This window comes from Dipodomys spectabilis, unplaced genomic scaffold, assembly GCF_019054845.1.
Source record: "Dipodomys spectabilis isolate Male_0828 unplaced genomic scaffold, ASM1905484v1 ptg000051l, whole genome shotgun sequence".
In the NCBI taxonomy this organism is placed as follows: Eukaryota; Metazoa; Chordata; class Mammalia; order Rodentia; family Heteromyidae; genus Dipodomys; species Dipodomys spectabilis.
The window spans coordinates 9,596,686-9,618,467 of record NW_024870728.1 but is presented as its reverse complement, the minus strand read 5'-3'; the positions used below and the strand labels follow the sequence as shown (position 1 = coordinate 9,618,467).

Here is a 21,782-nt window from a genome sequence, read left to right as displayed (position 1 = left end):
ACACTAAGCTGGGTGCCAGTGGCTCATGCCCATAATCCTAGCTACTCAGAAGGCTGAGATCTGAGGATCATGGTTCAAAGCCAGCCAGGCAGATAAGTCCGTAAGATTCGTCTCCAATAAACCACCAGAAAACTGGAAGTAGCGCTATGTCTCAAGTGGTAGAACACTTGCCTTGAGTTCAAGAGTTCAGGGACAGTGCCCTGGCCCAGAGTTCAAGCCCCACAACTGACTAATAATAATAACAACAACAACACAAACTAGGACTTGTGTGTGCTCTACCCTGCCCTGTTTCTGTAAGTCATGAAACCAGTCACTACAAGCTGGGAATTTAAAATACAAACTCCATTAATTAAAGTTTTGTTAAAGTTCAGATTGGCTATCACAATGTTCCTTTCTATACGCAGATTTCCAGTGATGACTTATTTAGTCATGAAGCTAAGGAAAACTTTCCCTCTGATGGAAATTAATTCTAACATTCCAAAAGAATTCTGGCATATTTCTCGTTAGCCTTTATAGAACTATAGTGCTTACTTTTCATTATAATTTTAGTTTTATTACCCAAATTGAGACATTTTAAAATATACATTTATTGAATACATTTAATGGGAAAAAATGTTCTCCCTTTACAATTTGGATCGTATTTGAAAATCCTCTCGGCTATTCACATAGAAGCTCAGGATTCCATCTCCTTCTAGCAGGAATGGAACTGGCATGTTCAACTGCTTTCAAGTGCTCAGGTTTAGAATGCCCTTCACGTTTTTAATATAATTTAGTGGCACAGATAATAGCCATACTACTAGAAACAAAAGTCAAATGCAATAATCTTTAATTTATGAATAGAGCAGGGGTCAGCATATTTCCTTTGTGAAGAAATTTTACTATGTGGCTCGATAGTAAATATTTTAGGCTTTATGGGCCATATGGTCTCCACAGCAACTACTCAGCTCTGCTATTGCACCTCTGAGCAGTCACAGATAATACCTCAACGAATAGGAAGGGTTGTGCTCCAAGAACATCTTGCTTGCAAAACCAAGCATCAGTTGAAACTGGCCTTAAGGCCATAGTTTGTCAGCAACTGCTATAGAAAACTTGATAGCAATGTACCTTCCTTACAAGAAGATGTTCTGATATTCTCAATACTCTATACATAATACTAGGGCCTTTAAGGACAATCTGAGCTTATATAAGACCTCAATCCAAGAGCCCATAATGAACATATTTACAAAATCTAGAAAACAGCCTTAGTTTCTCAAACACACATGTTACACCTAATTTCATTAGCTTAAGAAAAAGTAAATGATATGAAATAGCATGGCCTATTTCTTTTTTTTTTTTGTCGGTCGTGGGGCTTGAACTCTGGGCCTGGGCGCTGTCCCTCAGCTCTTCAGCTCAAGGCAAGTGCTCTACCACTTGAGCTACAGCGACACTTCCGGTTTTCTGGTGGTTTATTGGAGATAGGAGTCTCACGGTCTCTCCTGCCTGGGCTGGCTTTGAACCGCGATCCTCAGATCTCAGCCTCCTGAGTAGCTAGGATTACAGGCGTGAGCCACCAGCGCCCGGCTACATGGCCTATTTCTTGAGTTATTTCATTGCTCTGACAGAACTCAATACTGCATTTCGTGCCATTGTGGATAAGTAAAATGAACATCCATTTTCTTCACTGGTGTGAAATAGTTTCTGTATTACACAGCAGGTACTGGTGAAAGGTGTTACAATGGGTAATTATTATTTTCTAGGAGAATGTCAACTTACATTGAGTTGACAGGAGTTTGACAGTATGACGCCCCAAAAGAAATTGTAGCCCAATTACTGTAGATGCAAAGGGCCACTGCATCATATCATAAAATATCATATCATATATTATATCACAAAAGGGATCTTAATCTTCCTTAACCAGACATGTGCTCTCATCCTCTGGGAAAAGGCATATTTCTGCAAATGAATCAGCCACACACTATCTAAGGAAATTCAGGGAACCAAAGAAAAAAATAATTAAGAATGGTAATATTCTAAGCCATCAGAGGAAATAATTCCACATCTTAATTATTTTTTCTTATATATTAAAGTTTAATGCCTGGGCATTTTGGAAAACATACTTGCTTGCTTATCTCTGGAGCTAAAGAAATCTCTTCACTGGGTACATGCCTGTGTGTCCCTAAAAGCCTTTGTCAGGTCACTCAAAAAAGGACCAGCTACATAGAACCTAACCCATCAACACCTCCAGCATGAACTATGAGCTATGACCCATCCCATAATAGCACCTCATGTTACCCACCCTACCACCCTAAGATAGGGAAAATGTGTTTCATTCCTATAAAAAGTGAATAGAACTTTGCTAAAGATGAAAAATCTGCTATGATGATTGCATTGTCATAAGCTTAGCAGAAAAGGGATTTTACAGGTGAGGAGATTCACATCATGTAGCATGCCAACTTAAATTCTATTTCTTTTCTTTTTATTGGTAGTAGAGATTGAATTCATGGCCTTGCTAGTGACCCTACCATGAAGGAACCATCTCATGCACTATTCCTTTTTAGTGTTTTCAGTGTGTAGATGAGGTCTTATGCGTTCACCTGGGCAAGTTCTCAGATCTTGATTCTCTTACCTCTGCCTCCCGAGAAGGTGGGATTATAGGTATGCACCACCATACCTGGCATACGTTTCAGATAAAGTCCTGCTGATTGAAAAGCCTATGATCTTCTAATAACTAGAATTAGAATGCTCATATACACTAATACCCAAGGAAAATATAAATTTAAAAGTTACATGTTAGGAAAGCTTTAACTCACCTTTGACTGGCAGATTCCTTATTTCTGAAGTACCACCTACCAACAATGACTATTCTATATTAAATTAAGACTCATTGTCTTCTGCTTCAACGCATCCCACCATATTCCTATGAAAATGTTGAAATATTTTATTAATTGGTTTATTATGCATATTCAGCTTCAGAAGAACTACTTTTTTTTTCTCCTGGATTATGGACATATTTCCAGCTCCTAGAACATTGTCTGGCCTATTAGCTGCTTAATCACTACATATCTATCTGCTGAGTGAATTAATGATGGTTCTTCAGCCTAGTTCAACTACTCATCAGAAACCTCACTATTGTAGCTTTTGTGTAGGTTATAAAGGCTGAGCATAAGGTAGTCATGTGCCTCAAGCCTTTAATCCTGCTACTCAGGAGGCTGAGATTCAGAGGATCACAATGTGGAGCCAGGCAGGCAGTAATGTTTATGAGACCTCATCTCCAAAATAACCAGCATAAAGCTGGGCTAGATGTATGCTTCAAGAGGTAGAACACCAACTGAACGAGCAAGCTAGTGGTTGAGTTCACACCTTAGTACCAGCATAACAGCAACAACAAAAAAGCTAACCAGAAAACAGAATAATTATTAGCAAACTTTAGGATAAAGTATAAAAATCAATCAATCAATTAGTCAATCAATCAATCCAGTCTACAAACAACACAAGGAGCAGTTGACGGAAAAGCCAAAATGGCTTTGCTCAGGTAACAGAGCAGTTTTCAGAGCTATTACAGATTTTTAATACCTAACTGGTTTTTAATCACCATTTTAAAATTCAAGGCCTGAGCCATGAAATTAATTCTGGAAGTAGCAAGAAATATCCCCCAAGAGCACAGGAAAAATTGGAACTCATAAATGATGGGTTTCTTTCAGGGCGACCGTTGCCCACTGAAATGCCAAGACAACCAGTATGAGGTTCGTGTTCTGAGGAAGAGACATGCTGGGTCTCAAGTTCCATTTCATACGATTTCATTAACCACATGCAACTTTTGGACTGTCAATAATGCTTCGGTGTCTTAGCTATGAAGCCCTTCAACCCTTCAGATAAGCTTTTGTTGTTAATCTCTCTCCAGCTGAAAGACAGCTTATGAAGCAGAGTAAACAGTGGGGGGGTGGGACTGAAATACATCCCCTACTCCCCCCTGACAGCTGTATACATTGCCACCACTAATTGCTTGCTTCTAGCCCTTGCTGTCAGGTTCGTTTACATAAAGACTGCTGTCCAGTGACATCTCTTCTGATATATATGATCAGTGCAGAACCTTTATCGTGGTAGTTTATATGTTTTAACAATGAATAGGACCCAGGAAGATCTGTACATTATTTAAAAAAATTGTTTGCAGTCATTCATCACTTGTTGCTGTCAGGCAAAACTTTAATTTCCTCAAGAGGGACACATCTGTCTGAAATTTTTCCCATTATCTAGTTTTCTATATGTATTTTCCCATTTCTCCTCAAGAATCTTTTTTTTCTTTCCAGGGTTTCCTAAGGGCTTAGTTTATATATTAAGTTGACTAGGTTATGGCTGAAGTATAAATTCTTAAGTCAAACAAGAGGAAGATACAACATGTAAGACCAAAGAAACTATGCCTGGGCATTTCATTTGGGAATTCGCTGGGCTCTGCGTTAATTTACCTTTCTCACAGAACCCTTTTTCACATCTTATCTTAAATGTAATCCCTGTAATAAAATCGGACAGAAAAGTATTCATTACCCACAGCAATCTGCTGACCAAAACCTAAGATAAGAAACGTTAAGCAACTCATCTGATAGTTTTACTGCTTTGATCAGAAACCGGGAATCTAAAGCTAATGTTTCCTTCTCCTTCCTAGAGATGAAATTAAAGGAAAATAATGAATCTTACCTATTTTTAAAAAATTAGATGGAAAGTTTCCAACTCAGAATTAAATTTCTCCTTCTTTCCTGAACTTTAGGAAGATGACAGGCTAGCATTCCTTTTTGGACTATACTTATTGTTCTTTCTTTCTCTCTCCCTTCCTTCCCTCCTTCCCTCCCCTTCCTTCTTCCTTCCTTCCTTCCCTCCTTCCTTCCTTCCTTCCTTCCTTCCTTCCGTAATTGTACAAAGAAGTTATGATGTAACAAATCAATGTGTGAATCCCATGTATCCTGATCAGTGATCACACTAGATCCTTATCTCTTCTGTGTGTCCCCTCAGCTGAATCTCACCTTCCACACAAGAGAGTGGGGAGAAGTTTCGGATCAAGGTTCTTCCCCTGACAGAAGATCAACTCAGGAGGGAGGAAAGAGGCAATTTTTTTTCTCTATACTGGGATTCTCTCCCCCAGGCACCTTCCGCAGGGATTTAGATAGTGGATGGAACATGAACGACCTCCAAGAGAAAAATCAAAATGCTGATAGCAAAGAAGATGCTCAACTCTCACCACAGGGGAGTTCAGAAAAATGTATAATTGACCCTATTTCAAAGAAGCATGCTGTGAAGAACCACTGTATGACTTCCTTGAGTAGTGTCAAAAATGCCATCCAGAAATGACAGGACATAGTGGAGGAAGAGCCACTCTTAATTATTCATGGGAATATAAAAATTGTTGATGACCTGGCTAAATGGCACTGGCAGATTATTCAAATTCTTCCCATGAGCACACATTAGCTTTCTTCCCTCAAATTCATGCCTTTTCTAGTTGAGTCCACACTACACTGTTTATTGCTACCTAATGCCAAAGCATGGGGGAGGGGCTAAAATAGGGATTTCCTTCCCATCCTGAACTGTCTTCTTTCTTTCTTTTTTAAGTGCACTTGCTTCTCCAGAAGTAATTTTCCATTTAAGTAGTTAAAATGCTGAAAGGCAATTCGAAAGAAAAGGATGCGATTTCCTCAAGAGTTAATGACAGACGTTGAACTTCTGAGCTCCATACAAGCAGCCTAGAAATAGAATAGATTGAAGGCCACATCTCAGTCATCAACCCATCTTTGATTGCTTTGATCAGTGACTATAATCCAGGGACAGACACAGCCAGCTTATTAACTGACTGACCATATGTGCCACCCTAAAAAAAAAAGTTATGTAGCTCAGCAATGGGGAGTAATGTTTCATTTTTAATATCCATCTTTATGACAAATAAAATACAGTATGAAACTGTATTATTACATTAAAAATTTGATAGATGACACAAAGCACAATATTCCCCTGGAAATCTGGTCGTCATGGTTTTTCAAACATATCGATTCACGAAATAATTGCTTGAACAAATGATGAAATGTTCAGGTATCAACCAATTGTATCAACTGAAATGCTCTCATTAGAGATACTTAGAAAATTCTGGCCTTTGTGTTTACTGTTTTACTAACTATAGAACTAGCCTTTTCACTATCTTGTGTATTCAGAGACTTGTGCTAAGCAATAGACCCTTCTCCTATCCTTATATTATTACCTAATTGCAACTCTGAAGGGAAAAACTCTAGAGGAAATATACGCTCTGGGATAGAACAAAAACAGTTTACTTGAAGCTGAGCACTGCCTTTTATCCTATGGTTTATAAATCAAAGCCTCACTGTAGATACTCTCCCCAAATCCCTTAGCCAGATGGTTAAATAAGAAAATCTTTAGGGGACAGAATTGAGCTGAGCAGAAGGGGCACCTTCAAGAAGAGCTTGTTTGAAAATGGATGTGAGATTTTTCCAAAGTAAAGCACTTTAAAAAAAAAAAAAAACGGTGGGAGGGGAGGGGAGTGGGGGGGGGGGGGAGGAGGAGGTGGATAAAGAAAAAGAAAAGTCTATCCTCCTGACCTTGGAAGCGAGTAAGGACGATGTAACTTTAATTTGCATTCAGATTTTAACAACACAGTCACACTGCACGATTGGGATTGACATTGGGTTTCCACCGAAGATTGCTCATCATTTCATTATGGTTCATTATGTTGATAACTGTCAGAAAGCATTAGGAGCGAGGGCTTTGAGTAATAGAACTGAAATGGTAATTTTAAAACAATACACTTTCTAGAGGAAATACAGCAGCACGCTAAATTCAATTAGAAAAGCAAATGTAAAGACAAAGTAAGTGGTGTTTGTTGTTTGGAGTTCAGCTATTTCAATTTCCTGATAGCCCTAAACCTGCAAGAGAAAAAGCTTTCTCACGTCAGGACCTTTCGTCATAGATCTCGGTAAATTTGCCCTCATTAGCTCTAAGCTGTGCTATAAATTGTCTTAAAAGCTGCAATTTGGGAATATTTTAGACCACGTCGAAGTATCAATCAGTCACTCTTTGTTTGTTTGGCACAGCCCTTGGAATTATTCAAGGCCTGTTGACTGGGAGACAGATTTGTGGAAGGCCCTTCAAGCTGGCAATCTAAGTCATAATCTTTCACTCATCAAGGGCTCCCCATCAAGATACCCTAATAAGTTTCATCAAACAAGTTAAATAAAGAGCAAATCTGCCCAAGGACAGATTTCCAATAGGAAAATACAGAAAACTGCTCAGGGAAAGGTGCTCAGCAAAGGTGACAAAATAACAAATTAGCTACTCCCCTCCTCCAGATCTAGTGTCAATAGCTACCTTCACATGGCATTTTCTCTAGCACATTTTGAAATACAGGTAGAAGCTGCAAAGTCAACTGGGCGTCTCAGTAAGGGAAAAGCTTTTCCTCACTAGGAACATTCAACCAACAGCTGAAGAAGGAGGAGCTGGTGGCTCACACCTGTCATCAGGGGGTTGCGATCTGAGGATGAAAGTTCAAAGCCAGTTCTGGGCAAGGAAATGCCCTGAGACAGTTATATTCAAAAGCCTTCCCATTTCACCTGGAGAGGACTCATCCCATGTACCAGACCTAGGGGAAATGGAACTACAGGAGGAAGAAATGGGAGGAAGAGAACTGCATTTAAAGGGTGCTCATTAAATCAACAAAACAGTCCAAAATTCCCACTACAAAAGGATTCATGAAATAAAAATTCCTCTCTCAGCTTAACTGGGATCCCTATCTATGGGAAAATGACTCTGTTAGTGGCCAGAATGCTACATCCCTTTTTTGACTATTTAGGTGTTTCAGGTGAGCATGTTCAAACTTCTTTCTCTCTGGCAATAAAGAACCACAAGAAAGTCAGGTGTTAAGTATTCACGCTTATAATCCTAGCTACTCAGGAGGCTGAGATCTGAGGACCACAGTTCAAAGCCAGTGTGGATAAGACAAAGCTTCTTATCCTCAAGTAAGCAGTTTTGAGAGGAAAGGCCAAGCAAGAGAGTTAAAGCCCTGAGTTCAAGTCCCAGTAATAAACAAACAACAAGTAAGGAAAGAAAAAAATTAAAAGAGAAAAGCAAAGAACAAAATAAAAAAATTTAGAAAACACAGAGTACATTCAAGAACATGCCCCAAAACAAAGATAGATTTTTCTACATCTAGGAGACAAATGAAATGTTCAGTTTCTGCTAAGAGAGAATATTCAGAATACTTGAAGGGTCTTTCTAGAGTCAGTAGTGAACCGAAGAAACTGAAAGTTAGTCTTGAAAAGAGTTTTGTGGATCTAAGTCCTCTTTGCCTAAGGACAGGTGATTCACACGCCAGAAGCTACAGCATCACCTGTGAAGATGGTAGAAATCCAGAACATCAGGCAAAGTCCAACGACTTATTAAACAATGTTCACGTAGACTGCTTAAGAAGCACTCCTCTGCTGAGCATGGTGGCACATGCCTGTAATCTGAACTACTTGGGAGGTGGTGCCAGGGGGATCAGAAGTACCGGGCAGCCTGGGCTATTTCCAAAGCCCTTGTCTCACAGAAAATTTGCCAAGGGTTGGGGATTTCGAGTGTCTGTGCTTGCCAAATGAGTGCAAAGCCCTGGGCTCCATCCACCTCTAGTACTGACTGAGGGGAAAGGGAGTGCAGTAAAATCCCTCTTCTTCTAACCAGGTAGAGGTTATTTCCCTGAAAATATTCACATAATGCTTCCCTTGAAACAGCCCAACCACAGCCATCCACGGGAAGCTAACGCGGCTCCATCTCAAGTCTCCCAGAAAGGAAAGTTTATTTGTGTTGAGCGTTTCTGCCATCTTCCAGCCTGGTGGATGGTGTGAACATCTAGGCATCGCCTTCTAAATTAGCCGATGCTCCTAGTGTTCACCTGGTCTAATCGTTCTCCACGTGAACAAAAACCTGATTTTACAAGCCAGTGGAGCAGAGTCTCTCTTTGGCTAGAAGAATGAGTCTTAGAGAGTGTGTTTTATTTCTTCATTAGTGCGCCGTCACAGTGAGCGATCACTAAATGCAGGGCTGCATAGGAATGCTGGGGTTAAAGACAGCATAATGAACAAAGAAGGTGCCTGATTATCATGGCTGTCAGCACAAGGGAATTGGGTTTGTCACCTGGCTTAACCAACTGCTAAGGACTGATTGGGGGCTGGAGTCCAGTTGAAAGGATTCCCTGATGTTTATGTTCCTTTCCACCCCTTGTCAAGAGAATCTGATAAAGCTGAGGATGAAGAAGACAATGCCTGGGACTTTCTGAGAGACTCCTCTTGTCCCATCTTTAAAGTGTCTCCTGGTGCCTCGTGCAAGAGAACTTTCTGCTATGATAGAAAGATCTCCTCGGCACTGTCTCCAGTAACCTCGTGAGGTTCCACAGCCCTTGATCAGCAGCAAACCGAAGTGGGAAACTAAATGTTAAATTTAATGGATGTGACTTTTATGTTTTAATGGCTACCTAGTGGTTGGAGTATTGCACCACAGAGGTCCACTGTGTTCAACAGGAAGGAAGAAATCAAGAGGGAGAGCCATGGGCTAAGCACTAGCTTCTGATTCTACTTCCTGACTTATCAATATGCGTAGCAATTAGCAAAGCGGGGGTCATTTCTCTGACTACTCCTTTCTCAAAGGAAGTCTTATATGACTTGTGTGGTTGAGACTTAAGTGAAAAATGATAACTCTGTAGAGAGGTGGTCTAAATCTTGATGGTACAAGGGAATTAATGGGCCCGTGTTTTGGAAAATATTGATGTTTTTGAGTCCTGTCCCTAGAGCTCCAGCTTTGCAATGTGGCCACCACATAATTTAATTGTGTAATCAAGGGTGCAAATCAGTGATAGAGAGCCAAAGAATTGCATTAGCAGCCTGCTGCGGAGGAGGCTTGGGGAAGGAAGTAGCCAGCTGGAGATAAAAAAGAAAGAGATCAAACATTTATTAAATCACTACCTTGTGCTAGACCTTTGCAATAGATAATGGAAATCCATCTTTCCTATCTTTGCATAGATATAAGAATCCATTTTTTTAAGATAAGGAAACTAGGGCCTGAAGAAATTAAATATTCTGCTTGTCACAGATTTGATTAGTGGCTGGAGCCAGCACTCTGATTAGCTGACTGAACCTGTGGGGTGGTGACTGGCACTGTTTCCCAAGGACCACGTTGGTGGGATGCAGTTACGACCAGAGCAAAAGACCTGGAAGCAGAGAAGGAGAGGTGGCCTTCCAAGAGCAGGGAAGAAAGGATCACCTGTTGGCATGGGTGAGGAGTTTCTTCAGGGACCTTTCATTTGTGGTTCAAATATCAACCGTTCTTTCTCTTCTAACCTTGGGGAAATAATCTTTTAGAAAAATACAAGATCAACCACCTAAAATTTTAAACTGCTTGTTTCCCTTCCTCATGTGCTAACAATCCGTATTTTCTCTCCCTTTTTTCCTACCCTCATAACAAAACTAACAAGTTGCTGCTTAGAGACGTGTCAAACTCCAAGGGCTCCTTTAACCACACCAGTCTCAGGCACATGGAAAGCAGGATCCAGTATCACAGGCTTAAGGTCATCTTCATTGCCCTAAACTCTCAGGTAGTAAGTTGGTTGACACAGTGTAACCTAGAATACTACAGAACAAACCAGGACCACATTGACATAAAAGAAATAACACCAACAAAAGTTGTTTTGTTTTGTTTTTTTCTCCTGGGGGGGGGGGGGGGGGGGAAGAGACTGACCATGCATGCCATCCAAGATAAATTTCATGACATGCATAGCATACTTAGATCTCTCAGCCTGAAGAAGGTTCTTTGTAGGAGGTCTGCATGACCTGAAATGAAGAGGAACTATCAAACATGTCAGCCCAAAGTAGCTTGCCTTGATTTCACCATTGTGTTCTAAGTTTCCACCTGTTGGCAGTGGGGGTGGTCAGAAGAAGGGAGTTCATTACAAAACTAATCACACAACAGGTAATACAGAATTTTAAAAAAGGAAATACTTCATCATAGAGAAAATGTCAAGACTTTGAACAGGTTAAATGAAAGTGGCCACCCAGAGAAATGAAGGACTCTCCATCTCAGGAAGGAATAGGAAAAGAATGTGCTGAAGAGATCCTTCCATTGATGGTGATGCATAAGGCAAGGCTAGCTTCTATACTCCTTATCTTTGGAAGCTTCTGTTGCACCTGAAAAACCAAGAAAGACAACCTTCTAGGACCTAGGGATTGTGTGTCTTCAGGTTGCATAGTTCTGCTACTAAGATAGGGATCTTGTTATGAAAGTCAATCCCCAGGTGGTGGCAATTCCAGCACAAGTTAGAGATAGCCTGCCCCTCCTTTGAAAGGTGGCACCTAATGAGCACCTCCAACTGCTCAAACTCTAGAGAAAGCTTCTATATTTAGGGATGCTGGCCTCAGGCCAAACAACATGCAATTTGTAGTAGGCAAGGAACGGAATGATAATAGCCTTAATACAAGTAAAAGCCAAAATTTATCAAGGAGCATTGTTTTGTACATGACACCATAAAAGGAAAACTCTACACCTGATCTCATGTAATAGGTAGTAATCAAAACACAGGCTCACTAAAAATATTGTACAAAATTACCTTCAGGCGATATGGATAGGGTATATATAAAACAAATTAATTTCATGTTTAGACTTGGGTCTCATTCTTAAGGTATCTCATGTATGGGCAAATATTCCCCAATCCAAATACACACACACACACACACACACACACACACACACACACACACACCACACACACACACACACACACACACAGAAACTCAATCTTGAACACTTTCAGTCCCAAGAATTTACTTCCAGAAACACAAACTTCACCTAATGTATATGTGCACGCTTGCATGCACACGCGCGCACGCGCGCGCGCGCACACACACACACACACACACACACACAAGGGACAGAAAACCCCAGGTGGATCACTGCCATCCTCTCCCCTGTCAAGGTGTCACAGGGGTCTGTGGAGAGCCTGGAGTACACATGAAAGGAATGCTAACATCCAGGAATCTTTTCTAAACAAAGTGTGGGAAGACATTTCTCTACTCCCATTCACACCAAGTTTGGTGGCCCTATCTGTTCACTAGCCCACATACATGAAGTGCCTATCATTAAACAAGCATTTATTAGCATCCAGGCCTAAGTGCTATGCATACAAAACTATGAGGAAAGAAGGAAGAAGTATAATCACCACAGCAATGACCTCAGTGTACACTGAACTGTCTCTTTCCATTGAACCCACATTCCCAAACCCTGCCCTCTACCTGTGTCTCCCCAACCTGCCAAGCTTCTCGGAGCCCTTGATGCAATGGTAAAGCCATTTATAAATTCCAAGCTCAGCTCTAATTACACTGTCAGACAGCCCAGAACACTCAATCTCTGCTTCACCACATCGTTGGTTGGTAGCTGTGCGTATTTTGAAGGCAAAGGTAACCAGGAAAAGCAAAAAAGATCCTTTCTTTTTACAAGTGTTTTGCTCCTATGACCGAGGAAGGTCGCATGCTTGATCTCATTTGCCCCCTGCATGGTTATCCTGTGAGAAGAAGCTGGCAGCATCCTGCTTGGTGCTCTTGAGAGCCTCTGGCAGTGAAGAGACAGGAGACAAGCAAACAACTTACGGGTGCAGGGCATGGAGGCAGCGTCATTGTCAGCTCTGAAAAAGCCTCGGTCACAGGTGCATGAGGTGGCTCCCTCCCAGACAGAGTAGCTGTGAGGTGGACACTTGGCACAGGTGGCATCCGTGGAGAGAGCCTTGTAATATCCAATTTTGCAAGCTACAGGGAAGGAGAGAAGAAAAACAAACCGATTTAAAACACGGTGAAGACAGCAAAGGAGGAACAAGGGAAGGCAGTTCCTTGATTCGGAAAAAGGGGCAGCATGTTTGCCCATCATGAGTGGTCACCAGGTTTTTGAGGTGAAGGCAAAGCAACCCAAAGCATTGATTGGACTGAAGGATTATTAGCACTTCGGTTAGGTGGCAAGCAAGAGTCCCCTTGGAAGACACTGTCTTCAATGTGGTGGAATCTAATAATATAAATACATCTAAAGTTGACTGAATGCTGCTGTAGAGGCCGGGTGGCCCTGTATGCAAGATCTCATTTCATGCTTACTACAGCCCCTTTCCAAAAGCACTACTATTCCCTTTACCTTAGAAACCAGGAATTCCCGCCTCCAGCAGGTGATTCCTTATATAAGACCATGCGTCTGGTGAGTGTCAGCCACCAGTTTCCAACTCTAAGTGTTCTCCCCACAAAGCCTGAACTGTTAGACGCATGTTTTGGAGAATCTGAGAGCCTGGTCTTTAACCAACCAGTTGGAAGTGTGTCCAAATACTAACAGAACACTGGTCAGTGATTATTTCCTAATTATAGCTACAGAAAGAAGCCAATCAAAAAAATCCCAACAAACCAGCCAAGTACAAAAGACAAGCATCTGTGAGGGAGGGGTCATGATTTCAGGGCCCAGCAATTAAAAAAAAACAACTACTAACTGTAGATAATAATAATATGCGAAGAGCCTTCCACACTCTCCCCTCATCCCCCACCTTCAAAAGTCAGCAGATACTCTGTGTTCATTTTGAAGCTAATCAAAACTCCTCCTATTTTCCTTCTTCCTCCATTTCTCAGCCTCCTCGCCTCTCAGCCCCAAGAGGCCAGTGCCCAGAACACGGGTCATATAGTTCCTCCTGCACCTGACATCCTTTCCATGACCTCATCTTTTATAAACATCACACGGACACTGAGGATTACTTCTACTAACATGGAAAAATTCAATCACACCCTGAAAGCTGATAATAAAAAATAATTAATAGTGCATGGCTATGTTCTTCACGATCACCTCTCAAAATGAAAACGGACCAACGCTAGCCATCAGCCATCAAACTCAGAGGCAACGGCCATTAAAAAGTACCATTTTCTATAACATCAGGTGTTAAATGAAAATAACGGATGGGACCCACCGTCTTCCCACCAGGACTCATTCATTCTCACTTCGCCCCATTTATCCTGTCTGTCCTGTGTTGTATACCATCAAAAAAAAAAAAAAAAAAAAACCACCAGCTGGGAAAAGGACCCATTGGATGTTTGCCATGAGCCTAACCACCAAGAGACCAGACCCACCATGCTAGAAATCCACGAGATCCTTTGGAAGCTGTGCTGGTCCAAGGAGTATCTGACCCGCTTCCTGTGGCCGCCTAGCCCTTGCCCTTGCCTATCCTCGTGTCATTTTCCTCTTTTCATGGCACCCTCATGATGGCCAGCGGAAAGGGAGTTTAGCTGGAGCTCAGAGAGGCACACAGTTACTTCACTCTTATTAACTAAAGTTGTTTATGGAATTTCCTTTAACGAGCCCAAACTTTATGATGTGTGGAGTAGCAACAATAAAAGTGCTCGGAGATCAATCTCTCCTTTATTTGCTTTCGTCTTGCACTGGACCAAAGCATCTTAGAAAAACAAGTTGCTCCAGTGGCTGAGATTTATGTGTCTCAAGTTTATACACATAGCATAATTAGATAAGGTTCAACTTGCAAGGTGCCTTTTTGGTCGTGCTTAAGATGGCCCTGGGGTTTCCATTAAAATCAGAAACCCAGGCTGTAGCAGGAGGAAGCACTGGGCTGTGGGAGAGTCAGGCCTGACCAGCCCACATCAAACACAGAGAGCCCTTGAACATGGCACCATGTCCCTAGGTCCTGCCTGTTACATACAGAGTCTCAGGTGGTGAATGCAACTGTAGTGAACTTGTGCCAAGACTGCCAGCATGGCACATTATTTTCCTGTTTTTAAGAAGAATTCTACATGTCTCTGGCTAATCCATGTGTGCTATCCTTTTGTGAAGCATTGAAACCTAAAGTCACCTGTTGGGAGTGGAAGGATTGACAGAAATTAACCAATGACAGATCACGATCACACACACACACACACACACACACACACACACACACACACACACACACACACACACACACACACACAACCCCAAGTAAAGGAGAGTAGGCATCCTTGATTAGGTAGACAGGGATAAAATATATATATATATAGTGGACATAACAAATAACAGATAACAGATAACATGTGTGTGGCCCATCATTGTGCTTTTTCCCACAATGCCCGGGGTTCCCACTCAGCCAATAAAAAGAGCTGAGGCAATACATACAGAAGCCATCAACAAAACTGCTCAAAGCCCAGGAGAGGAGGTATGGAGGAACCATCCAACTATAATAACTGGAAGTTCACTGGACTCCCTGGGTTGAATCTGCTTATGGAGAATCTGTTTTGCTGCTTTCCTTTAACTTTTGGCTAAACTTACTCTGTCTGCATTCAACACTTTTCTGTCTTTGAATTCTATAATCAGAAAAGAAAACAGACCTAAATGGCACCAAATGCATACACACAAAGGAAGCAAAGGTTTTCTTATTTCTCCAACTATTCTTGTAAGAAGCCAACCAGGGCACAAAAAGTTCCCATGAGAGTCCTATCTCCAATTAACCAATCAAAAACTGGAAATGGTGCTGTGGCTCAAGTGGTAGTGAGCTAGCCTTGAGCACAATGAGGCTCAGGGACAGTGCCCAGGCCCTGCGTTGAAGCCCCATGACTGACCAAAAAGAGTTCAGAATTTCAGTGTATTTATTATGTGAATTCAAGGAAAAAAATAATTTTCATTGCAAGTACATTTTTTTCTTGCTTTTTTCCTCAAAGCTGGTGTTAATCAGTTACCAACAATAAATGTGCTTGAGTTAGTTTGGAAAATACAGAACTTTATACCAATTGGGAAAACTGAAAGCTGCTGTTCTATCTTCACTTTTTCTTCTCGCTTTTATGAGCACATGCAGAAAACATCAAATTGTCATTGTGCTCTTGCTGCCCTTAACACATTCTTTTGTCTTCAACTACATTAAGACGACGTTATTAATATTTCAGGATTCTTAGAAAGGCACTCTCAAAATACAGTAGTGGCTTTTCACACACAGCCATTTTGCTGCCGACATTCAAAATGACCTGCTAAATTAATGGTTCACTCTATTTCTTTGCTCTGCGTGGTTCACAGCCTTCCTGTGTAAATACATCCTGCCTTTATTCGCCATGTTACTTGTACCTTAAACTTTTTACCATCTCTGTTACTGTATATAAAACTCCTCATCACATTGACACACTTTATTTCCCATCATCCTCCTTTGGTTGAGCACTGGGACACTGTATTTCTGAATGCTAATCACTTTATAAGCAAGTCCGACATATTCCCTCAAGAGACATCCTTCTCTTGTAGCCTTTTCCTAGGAGGGCTGAATGGGATGGGCTAGCTAGGCACAGGCTCCAGGCCTTCTGACTAGGTCATTGTGGGAAGATCACTTGACATCAGCGGAAAAAAATATTGCACTCAATTCCCTGAGCTTTGCCTGAAGCGCTTTACTTTTTTGCAGAATGAGAAAAGAGGAGGGGGAGGGGGAGGGGGAGGGGAAGGGGGAGGGGGAGGGGGAGGAGGGGGGAGGAGGGGGGAGGAGGGGGAGGGGGAGGAGGGGGGAGGAGGGGGAGGACGGGGAGGAGGGGGAGGAGGGGGAGGAGGAGGAGGAGGGGGAGGGGGACGGGGAGGGGGAGGAGGAGGAGGAGGAGGAGGAGGGGGAGGGGGACGGGGAGGGGGAGGAGGAGGAGGAGGAGGAGGAAACTCTCTTTGTTGACCGCTATCTCACTACTGCAACCAGCTTGATTTGAAGATTCTTCATGAACAGTCAGATACCAGTGGTTCTATCATTGCAGCCACTCTTCCTTGTTTGAAGAGCTATACAATAGTTGATAGTATCCAACTGTCTTCATGGATTGTCTAGCAGTATAGCTGTCACAATGCAACCTGCCAAGCATCCATTGGGTATTTATTGTGTTTGCACGTATTATTTCACTTAATTTCCAAAACCACTCATGAGTTTGGTTAAGATAATAAATCATACTTATTGTTCAGCTGAAGTAACTTTCAGGGTCACTGCTAAGTGATGAAGTCAGTTTAACTCCAATGTCCATGGTCTTCTGAACATTTTCATAGACTGTAGTTAGGACTGATATTGAGTCAAAATGTATCTTAGATGTGAATGGAGGGATGGGGAAGGGGTCACAGCATCCATCTGTTTTCATGCCCATCTCACTGCTGCCTTCGTCAGCTACAACTTCTTAACCTTTTATTTGGGTTAAAGATATTCCAGCTGGGCGCCAATGGTTCACGTCTATAATCCTAGTTACTCAGGAGGCTGAGATCTGAGGATCATGGTTCAAAGCCAGCCCAGCAGGAAAATCCAGGAGACTCTCATCTCCAATGAACCACCAGAAAACTGGAAGTGGCACTGTGACTCAAGTGGTAGGGCACTGTCCTTAAGTTAAAAAGCTGAGGGACAGTGTCCAGGCCCAGAGTTCAAGCCCCATGACTGACAAAAAAAAAAAAAAAAAGATATTCCAGAACTCGGCTATTCAGTAACTACTCACACTATCTAGACCACAGGTAGAGCAGTGGTGGGTATCAAAGGTTAAGAACTCCTTACATACACTAAAACATCATAATAATTTTATAAAGGTTACATAATTAATGTGCGTAAACAGTTTAAAAACAGAATCAGTTGTATTAACTATAATTCTACCTCTGTTTTCCACAATATTTTTCAGTGTGGTCACAATTGTTTTGTAATTACTCATTGTATTTTTACTGGACAATGCTTCTTAGAGACGAGGGCACCGAGCCCTCTAAAGGGTTCTCCTGCACAGACACGTGCATTTATAAACTTGGGGTTTAGAGAGGCACTGATGGCTCACACCTGTAATCTCATCCACTCAGGAGGTTGAGATCTGAGGATGCTGGTTCAAAGCCTGGGTAGGAAAGTTTTTGAGACATCTCATCTACTCAGGAGGTTGAGATCTGAGGATGCTGGTTCAAAGCCTGGGCAGGAAAGACTTTGAGGCTATTATCTCCAATTAGTCACCAAAAAGCCAGAAGTCGAGCTACAGCTCAATTAGTAGAGCACTATCCTTGAGCACAAAAGCTCAAGGGAAGCACCCAGGCTTAATTCAAGCCCCAGGACGTGCACGCACGCACGCATACACACACACACACACACACACACACACACACACACACAACTACAGGTGATGTGGAAATCAGTCACCCAATGGCTTTTTTCAAAACCTACCCAGAATCTATAAGTACTACTCTCATTCAGGTACCTATTATTGTAAAACTTAATTTGAGTTGAAGTCTATACTAATAGAGGGTTAAAAAATACTTTCCTAGGTGACAAACTTAAATTTTAATGTAGAGTCTCCTGAAGGTCATAAGCGAAATTCCAGTAGTGATTCTCTGAGAGAAATTTGAACCACTTACACAAACTGGTCCCCAAAGAATATTTGGCTCAGGGAAGCCTGAAGGTATCTCTAATCTTATCACGAGGATCCCATATTAGACATGCATTTCCAAACAGACTCAGAGGGGGACTCTACTTTCTGTGTCTTGGGAACGTAGCCTATTCAGTAGGTTTTATTTTAGAAATATCCAAGCTATTTAATGGCCTTCATAACAAGTTAGTTCTCTGATTAATTGTTCACCATGAGACTATTAATTATATTAATAATGTAAGAATAAATGCCGGGAAAAGAAAGCTTTCTGGCAAACAGTATTGATACTTTACATTGTTAATAAAAATGTACAAGCCCCCAGGGATGTTTGGGGAAGCTGTGAACATTAGCCAGTAGGTCTCTCATGGTACGGATGGGGAAACTGAGGCACACGGTTACCAATTTGGCCACACTTGGGTTGGTCTTCTTGTTGCATCAATAGGGCTTGAACTAGTATCTTTTCCACTCTTGCACCTCCAAGTAGAAGGTAAAGGTGGACAACTGTTAAAGCAAAGGGAAGCTGTTTTTCAACTTGTCAGATTCTGTTCCATGAATGAACAACAAAATGTAGCCAAGCACCAACATACCCACACTTTAAAATCATCTGTCTTCCACATCCAGCCTACAGTTGTGGATTGAAAACTAGATTCTTGGGAGAAGCTTACAGATCATGTTGCCTAGCTAGGAGTCAGCAGACTTCTCTATAAAGTACCAGATTTTGCAGGCAACAGCTAGACCAAGGATACTATGAAGGTACCTATGTAACACAACAGAAAACAAATTTCTACAACCTTTTTTCATTGATGGAACTCAACTATAATAGTGACAATTAATTACTTTTTTACACTGATTCACTAATGAGCAGAATGGAACTCTTTATTGGGGACATAACATTTCACTTAATTAGTGTTCAAAGAAAAGTGTTCCCCATTACCAAATCAATTGCAAATGTCATCTATAAAAACATTATTAGCTCCCAGAAGATACAAAAAGCCAGATTGGGCTGGGGTAGGGGGGAGGGGAGTGTTGTACTTTGCCAAACTTGGATCAAGACAGACATGCTTATGTTTTACAATGAATGCCTGGCCCACAGTTCCCTGAGACACACCAGGATCATGTGTGGACCCCAAAGCCCCGATCTCTGTTACCCTGCAGTGCCACAAAATTCAATACTGAGCACTCACGCACTCATTGGTACTGCCAAGCTTTCCACCAATAATTCTTGAGAAGAACTGATTTTACTCAGTACTATAGGTACTTTCATGATTAAATAATGTAGCCTAATTTCAAGCATACCCTTACCCTACTTTGGGAGTAATTGCTTTTACGCACTCCAAAATTCTGCAGTCATACATGCTGATGCATTTTCAATTTACCTTGTTTTAAGTTTTTCCTTTTCCTGGGAGTCCAGAGCTAGGGCTGTTTGCATTTATGTATGTGAAAAAAGAATGAAACTGGTGTTTCATTAAAATCATCGGACAACCCTAGCAGCGTTGGAAATGCTTCAAACTGATGACTCTCCCAGACAAATTCCACCTTAGCCGCCTGCTTGTGGAGATGGATTTACTCCCTCCCCACTCGAAGTCAGACATTTGCAGGGAGAAAACAGAGAAAACGAAAGATGCAACCATGGAGGGTTGTAGGCTATGGTAAGTGTCTCTAAACTCTCTCCTGGTCCTTTAGATGACCAAAGGAGAACATTTAAAAGAAGAGAATATGGATCCAAGGTGAGCTGGGATGGCAAATCTCCATCTTCTAACTGCAGATTAGAAGTTTCTAAGCTTTCTTCTCAGAATGACTTGAAGGACTTACAGACAAATTGCTATGCCTCAATCTAAGTTCAAGGTTTTCTGGTAAGTCCTGAGAATGATCACTTATGTTAAGAACTATCTCCCAGTTGTGAACAAGCCACCTATAAGTAAAGAATTCACAGTATAGTTCAATTCAGATAAGCTCAAACTATTTTCCCTATTCCTCCTTTTTATTATTATTATTTTTTTTAATTCCCAAATGCTACAGGGCTAAATTATTATCAGGAGAGTAACGAACCTTAGAGTTGATAAGGAGCAAGTGACATCTTTGGAATATAAAGAATAAATTCTTAGTAAGGTCTGACTTATTTGTCAAACAAATTTCAAATATGCGTTGTAATGCCACCTATGTTGTAAAAGGTCACACATAGTGATGCTGAAGGTTTCCTCCAAAGGAGGCCAGGCAAACTGGCTGGCCTACATAATTGGGAGGCTGGGGAGGGAAGATCACTTGGTCCCAGGAGTTAGAGACCCAGTTAAGCAAACCCTAAAAACTATCTTTAAAAACAACAACAACAACAAAAATCCCAGGAAACTTACCAAACTAGACCATTGTCTTCGGCTAGAAAAAAAATGCAAACTCATCAGGGCTGTCTTTAACTGCTGTGTTTTATAACTATAAAATGGCATACATAATTCTTGTTCATTTGATTTCACACCTTTCTGTTTTCTGCAAGGAAGTTCAGACTTAAGTTAATGATATAAAAACCCTACTAAATAAATAAGTTAATAGCTTCAGGATTTTCGGCGTCCTCTAGAGCACAGAAATTTCAGTTTATGCCATTCACAGGAAGGCTTACTCTCTTCTTGTAATCATTTGAGTAAACTGTAAAAGAGCCACTGACTTGTTCTGGATGCTCTAAGCTTGTGCACATTTTAGCACCTTCCAGATGTTATTTAGGAAAGGTTTTGGGGGAGAAGATGAGAGATACAAAGGTTCACATACAAGTGAACTATATCATTTGGTTATTATAATTATGGTTATAAAGGATTATACCAGACATCCATTAAGAAAGGGTAAGATTCTTCAGAACACAAATCTTTAATAATATAAAGGGGAAAAAGAATGACAACAATTATTTCCTATCTACTAATCCTACTTACTATCTTTTTTAAGCTGCTCTTAATTTATACCAAGGGCAGCAAGGATATAAAGAGAAAGACCTAATCTTAGGCCTGGAATCATGCAGACCTGAATTTGGTTCTTAGAGATATAAGCCTGAACAAAGCATTTAACTATCCAAATTTCCAGCCAGGCATGGGTGGCTCACACCTGTAATCCTAACTCCTCAGGAAGCTAAGATCTGAGAATTGCAGTTCAAACCCAGCCTGAGTAGAAAAGTACACAAGATTTAATTGCAAATGAACCAACAAAAAGCTGAAGACAGAGCTGTGACCTCAAGTGATGGAACTTTAGACTTGATTAAAAAAACCAAGCAACAGAGTGAGATTCTGAGTTCAAGTCCCAATACTAGCATGTGTCTATGCAAATATGTGCACACTCACACACACACACAAAGATTAGTTATCACTAAAAAGGTCACCTACTTGTGGATAACCCATGTATTTCAATGTTTTTCAACTGTTGTGC

At 41.2% G+C, this 21,782-nt stretch overlaps 1 protein-coding gene across 1 annotated transcript in view; it reads right to left on the bottom strand.

Moving 5' to 3' along the window:
- The window catches only part of Epha4 (EPH receptor A4), a 142,804-nt gene that overhangs the window by 65,653 nt on the left and 55,369 nt on the right, over positions 1-21,782 (bottom strand). Inside the window, exon 4 of the mRNA XM_042679274.1 lies at positions 12,636-12,791. Coding sequence (XP_042535208.1) covers positions 12,636-12,791 — 156 coding nt within the window. The remainder of the gene's footprint in view (positions 1-12,635; positions 12,792-21,782) is intronic.